The 5,972-nt window shown below is 47.3% G+C and overlaps 1 protein-coding gene across 1 annotated transcript; it reads left to right on the top strand.

The window, feature by feature from the left end:
- The first annotated feature begins 37 nt into the window (after nt 1-37).
- SERTAD4 (SERTA domain containing 4) lies at nt 38-5,754 on the top strand. The gene is made up of 2 exons (XM_010706739.3): nt 38-202; nt 2,889-5,754. The coding sequence occupies exons 1-2, from the start codon at nt 53-55 to the stop codon at nt 3,633-3,635; spliced, it is 897 nt and encodes a 298-aa protein (XP_010705041.1). The 5' UTR covers nt 38-52; the 3' UTR covers nt 3,636-5,754.
- Nucleotides 5,755-5,972: the final 218 nt, after the last annotated feature.

Raw genomic sequence — 5,972 nt, 5'->3', positions numbered from 1 at the left:
GGCGAGAGGGGAAACGGAAAGTGTTTTGTTTGGAGAACGTCCGTCAAACCGCATGTCATTTGTCGTGTCTGATTTATTGCCCGCAGGATCGCATTACAGGGGAATTTCAAATCCTGCAGCGGCATCCAAGATCGCATACTTTAAAAGGAAATATGTGGAAGAAGAGGATTTTCACCCGCCGCTCAGCAGCTGCGCGCACAAAGTACGTTTCCCAAGAGCCGCTATTTTTACCCCGTGCACCGGGCTGGGACGCTCCTGCAGCCTGCAGCCTGCACACAGGCAGGTGGCCGGCACTCGCTGTGTACCCTGTGCTGTGGGCATCGTGCTGCCCGAGGAGCGAAGGCAGCCGTCTGAGCCTAAATGCTCAGCTAACTTTTTTCCCCAGGTTCTTTTGTCCTGGTAGTTCCCACACGTACAGAAGTAGGGCTGGAACGCCAGACGTGAGAAACAGAGTAGATAGGGCCCTGCTTCCCTGTGCGTCCCACACGTTCCCCTGCGGAGGACACACAGCAGGTTCCCTGCGGGCTGCAGAGAGCAGAGGGCTCGGCAGGCAGCGCCACGCCTTCCACGGTTAATACTGTTTATTAAAAAGCCAATAACTCTGAAAGAGCAGAATAGTAAAGAAAAGAGTATTTTATTTATTTTTTAACAAAAGCCATCAAGGGAGGGATTACAGCAAACACTTCCCAGGCCAATGAGTACCTAAACTGAAATCAGACTTTTTGGTGGGAGGTTTTGTGCTGGTATTGGTAAGGAGCTGAGCACAGGGGTGAGGATTTTGGGGACAGTGAAGGCCTTGGGGCACCCCGAGGCCCTGCACCCAAGGTACCTCAGTGCAGCCATGCACCTAAAGCTTTTCCAGCACCTCTGCTGCATCCCAGAGACAGCCTGAGTCGAGTAGGTCGTGCCAGTGCCCAGTGCCTGCCAGGACAGCATGCTGGGCCTGCTTGGACTCCATGCTGAAGAGGTACGGGTGGTGCTTCCCACATGCCTCAGGGCAGCCGAAGGAATTTCCAGCTACAGATAGCACTGGCTGGGAATAAGCCTTCAGCCAGCAGGTAGAGCAGAATGCTTGGTCTGCTTCTGGGGTGATGTGCACCTAGCATGGAAGGTGTCGAAGGATGCCCTCTCCCACGTGCTGCACCAATCTCTGTGTTCCGCCAGCTTTGTTCTTGGGTAGGTTGTTGGGTTCTGTATGGTGAAGAGGAGGAATGGTTGGTTACCTGTCCCCTTCTGGTAGTACAAGGAAATAGTACTTGGACATGGAACTGTTGGAGTGCATCTGGAGGAGAGCCACAAAACTGATCCAAGGGATGGAAGCACCCTTATGAGGACAGGCTGAGAGTTGGAACTGTTCAGCCTGGAGAAGAGAAGGCTCTGGGAGACTGATAGCAGCCTTCCAGTATCTAAAGGAGGGTCGTAAGAAAGAAGGGGACAGACTCTTTAACAGGGCCTGCTGTGACAGGACAAGGGGAAATGGTTTCAAACTAAAAACAGGGAAATTTAGGTCAGATATAGGGAAGAATTTTTTACAGTCAGGCTGGTGAGGCACTGGCACATGTTGCCTAGAGAGGCAGTGGATTTCCCATTCCTGGAGACACTCAAGGTCAGGCTGGGGGGGCTCTGAGCATCTGATTGAGCTGTAGGTGTCCCTGTTCAGTGCAGGGGAGTTGACCTTCCAACTTCAGTGATTCTACCATTCTGTGATTCTACTACAGCATGTTAACCTCTAGGCTTAATATTTAGAAAATTACTGTCTAACAAAGAAGAGTTTCAGCTGCAAACTTGCTTGGAAGCAGGGCCAATTTTTGCTTTTACGAGGTACTTTGCTGCTTCTGAGCCCTGCAGACAGGACCAGGCTGTGGAAAGAGCTGCAGGGCTGGGAGAGTTGAATGGATGTGAAAAGCAGCTGTGCTCTAAGCGCTTTCAGTCCTCATAGCTACGACTTCCACTCTGCAAAAATGCTGTAACCATGTGGGAAAGGGAAGAATGAGCAAGCCACAGATTGGGGGGGGGGAGCGTTAAAGCAGCCTGTCTTTGTGCTGTGCTTCTCTCCTCCTACACAAACCAAATTATTACTAAAAATGAAAATTAGTTAATGCTGCATACAGTAGCATGTGTTACCCCCTCTCTGTTTTGATTCCTGGGGCAGCAACTGCAGTGTGGAGCAGGGGCCCCCCAGGGCAGTAACCTGCTCCTGCTGCCAGCGCTCGGAAAGCGAGCCCCCGTGGGACTGCAGCAGGGAGAACCGATCTGTGGGCTCCTGGCCAGGATCCCTGCAAATCCCCGTCCTCTCTTTGTTTCCTGACCTTGTCCCTGCCTCCCCGCATTCCCACCGGTCCCATGGAGTGCGCGGTGTCGTGCACGGGCCAACAGCTGCTCTCCAGATGCTGTGATGCTTTGAGATGGTTTCTCCCTGCCTCCCTGTGTGTGTTCCTATATGTGAGAGCAGCGAGCGAGGGCTTGGCAAATGGAGACCTCCTCGCCGAGGGCCCCTTTCACTGGCAGTGGGTGAAATGTTCTGGCACTCATTGCTGGCTTCATCCTGCAAAGCTTTGCCTCTCCTTGCTGCAGAGAGGCTGCGGGAAGAACCTGCGCTTGGCTTCAGGGCTCGGTGGGAGCCCCACAGTGGATGGGAGTGGGTCCATTCACATCAAAGAGCCCCCATCACCAAAGCAAAATAGTACGACAATTTTGTTTTAACCCCAAATGCTGAGAAAAAACACGTTCCACATGGGTGTGCAGCATGGGAAGCTGGTTTTAGTTGCCTGAGGAGGAGAAGGAGAAAGGCAGTGGCACAGAATGAATACCCTGCTTCGTTTCTTTCTCTTGCCTGGAGCAAAGCCGGTTGACTTCAGTTCTGTATCTTCTGTCCTTTGTATTTTCAGACAATCTCGGTGTTTGAGGAACGAGCCCATATTCTTTACATGTCTTTGGAAAAGCTGAAGTTCATTGACGATCCTGAAGTCTACCTGCGGAGATCCGTCCTCATCAACAATTTAATGAAGCGAATCCATGGAGAAATCATCATGCAGAACAACTGGTGCTTCTCCGCATGCTCCTTTGGGGCTGCCTCGCCGCAGGAGTGGTTCGTGCCCCAGGACTGCCCCTACCGAAAGCGTCTTCGGATGGCCAAGGAGGAGTATGAGAAGCTCCACACATGCTGCTTCTATCAAGAATGCGGCAGTCACTACTTGAACCTTCCCTACTCGGTCAGTGCCAGCACAGAAAATACTTCTTCCTCCTCTCCCTCCTCCTCCTCGTCCCCCATTTCATTGCCGAGCTGTTCTCAGCAGGTGGATTATGACATTGGCAGTGCCCCTTCTTACAGGAGTGACGAGCAGATACCTGCAAGCGAAATATTTGTTACTAATGCCAGGCCTCATGCTAATCAGGACAAGGCCAAATTCACTGACGAGAAGGGCAGCGACGAACCTGAACGAGACAGTGTGCCCCTAAACTGTGAACCTGTAAGAGGCACTCATGCTTTTGAATGTAAAGGCAAATTTTATGACTATTTTGAGACTGGGTGTAATGACAAGAGTGATGTAAGCGAATCTTGGAAAAAATCCTTACGGAAAAAAGAATCTTTACCAAGTAATAAAATGTGCTGCAGCAAAGGAAGTAAAATATGAGGCATCTTTCTTGCTCCGTCAAAGCATGTGCGCTTGTCTATCAAATTTTTATTTTGAATGGATTTTTTATAGTTTTCTACAAACGATACAATCACGCCACAAACATTACGCATAGTTTTAAATGACTGGGGAGCAGATTGCGTAGCACGGTGCTCTGATGTGCATCAACGGGCTATTTATAAGTGTGGAGACTTCATAAAGAACACAGTTGTGTTGCCACTTAGCGCTGTAGTCTGTGCAGCTATGGTGTAGCTTTTGTTGCTGAAAACACCAATCAGCCAGATGGGGAAAACGTATCGTTGTATACATCGCCGCCCCCAAGAAGTCTGCCATTAATTAAGAAGAACCTCCATTATGTTTACGAAGGAATTAGAAGTCTGGTAAACAAATTGATGCTACCAGCAAGGGCGATGTGCTCCCTCCGACTCGGTGTTTGCTCTGACAAAGGACTGGCTACGGGGACTGGGTTATGAACCGTCCTTACGTGTTGTACTGATACTTCTGAACTCCTGGATTCAGCATCTTGTTCAACTGACAAAATGGGACATAGCATAAGGAAATAACCTGTTTGTGGGATCTTAACCAGAAAGACTACATGCAACTCAAGCACTTGCGCGTTGTCACCTTGGCTGTAGTAACTAATGGGGCTTGTTGTTCTCCAGGGCAGGTTTTTTTTGGTGCCTTACTTTTTGTCTTAATTTTTGCCAGCGTGAAAATTAAGTATAAATCAGTGATACAGCAGGGATTTAACCTAAGCAGAAGAAAAAAATGCACAGGGTGGATCAACATTATTAGAAACCTTTAACCTTTGAAGTACTGAGTTCAACTTCCTATTCAAACATCTCTGTTCTTCCTTTTTGATGCTCAATTGCTTTTTGATTTGCCATCCTTAGGAAGGGATTTAAGAAACAATAGAGAGATGTCTCTTGTAAACAAGCATTCGATGCTTGAGTGTTTCTATGGCAACTGTCTGTTGCTGGGGCTCTTTTTTTTCCCTCTTCGTATAATGAAGTTCATGAACCAGTGGCATGTTTTATACTTTATTCTGTTTCGCATAATTTCTCTCTTTTAGATTGCAAAAGCATGCGGGAGTTTTCTATTACTTTTGCTGTTGATTTGAAAAAAGTCAACAAAAGAAAACAGAAAGCACAATGTTAATTAGTCAGTAATGTGGCGATAAACATGATTTTATCTGAATGAATGTAAGGCTTTTAATTTTAAAAAAGAACATTTTGGAGAAATGAGCTGAGGTTTCTGTGGCTAAGGACAACATTTAGTCATCCCTAGGTAGACTGTTTGCAGAACTGTGCTGTTGAAAATGCCCAGAAGATATTACCAGGATTGGAGTGAGCATTGTGAGTCCTGGATCTACCAAATTAATTAGTTCCCACAGTCCCCTTAACAACTGGCAGGATGTGCTCAGCAAAATAGCCACATCCAAGCCACGGCGAGCTCATAATAGCTGCCTGTTCCCACAGCATCGTGCGTCCAAGTGGTGTCTTCCCTTCTTGGTTCATGTCCAGAGGGCAAGATCCACCACAGTGCAGAGACCTCTGGGCTGTGATTTTTTAGGACAGCATGCACACCTCGCTGTCACATTTACAGTCTGGGCAGCTTTCATGAGTGAGTGCAGTGGTGACAGGGAAAATGGTCCATGCTTCTGAGCCAGGTGACCATAGGGGAATGTTGAAGACGTAGCTCAGTGCTAGCCTTTGTCTTACCACTGTTACCACCTTTGTGTTGGCTGCGTGAGTGGGAACTGGCAAGTTTGTAAGGGTCATCGTTGTGAAGAATGAGAGTCTAAATCTCACCTGATTTCTCCAAGACAAAAGCTTTTTTATTAATAATAATAATATTAAATATAGATCTCATTCATACAGTGTATGAGTAGGATCATCATTTAGACATTTGTCCACATGGACCAATTTTTTAAAAAAACCTGATTTTTCTTGTGTTATACCCAGATAGTCCAGTAACGTCTGCTCTTTTCCAATATTTGATAAACACTTGATGTTTTAAGCTTAAATATTAGATGCTTGTATACTAATGTGTTGTTGTAGTAAAGTGAGATTTCCTTGATATATATTTATTAAAATGACCAAAATTCATTTTAATTTTACATCTCCAATGGCTACTGGATCTTTTCCCCATGCTCCCCTCCCTTGCCCAAGGAAATCCCATTAATCCAATTGGAGCACTGCTCCAGTGCTGAAGAGGTTACACTGTGGTTGACACCCACTCCTGTAGTGGAGGCCAGGATGGAACTCAGCATCACCAGGTCTCAGAGACCATTAGGACAGGCTGAAGGTGCACCAGGAAGCAATAGGTTTCTCTGTG

Source organism: Meleagris gallopavo, chromosome 2 (genome assembly GCF_000146605.3).
Source record: "Meleagris gallopavo isolate NT-WF06-2002-E0010 breed Aviagen turkey brand Nicholas breeding stock chromosome 2, Turkey_5.1, whole genome shotgun sequence".
NCBI classification, from domain to species: domain Eukaryota; kingdom Metazoa; phylum Chordata; class Aves; order Galliformes; family Phasianidae; genus Meleagris; species Meleagris gallopavo.
Note: the sequence above shows the minus strand (reverse complement) of the source record. Positions and strands in the feature narration are given on the sequence as shown.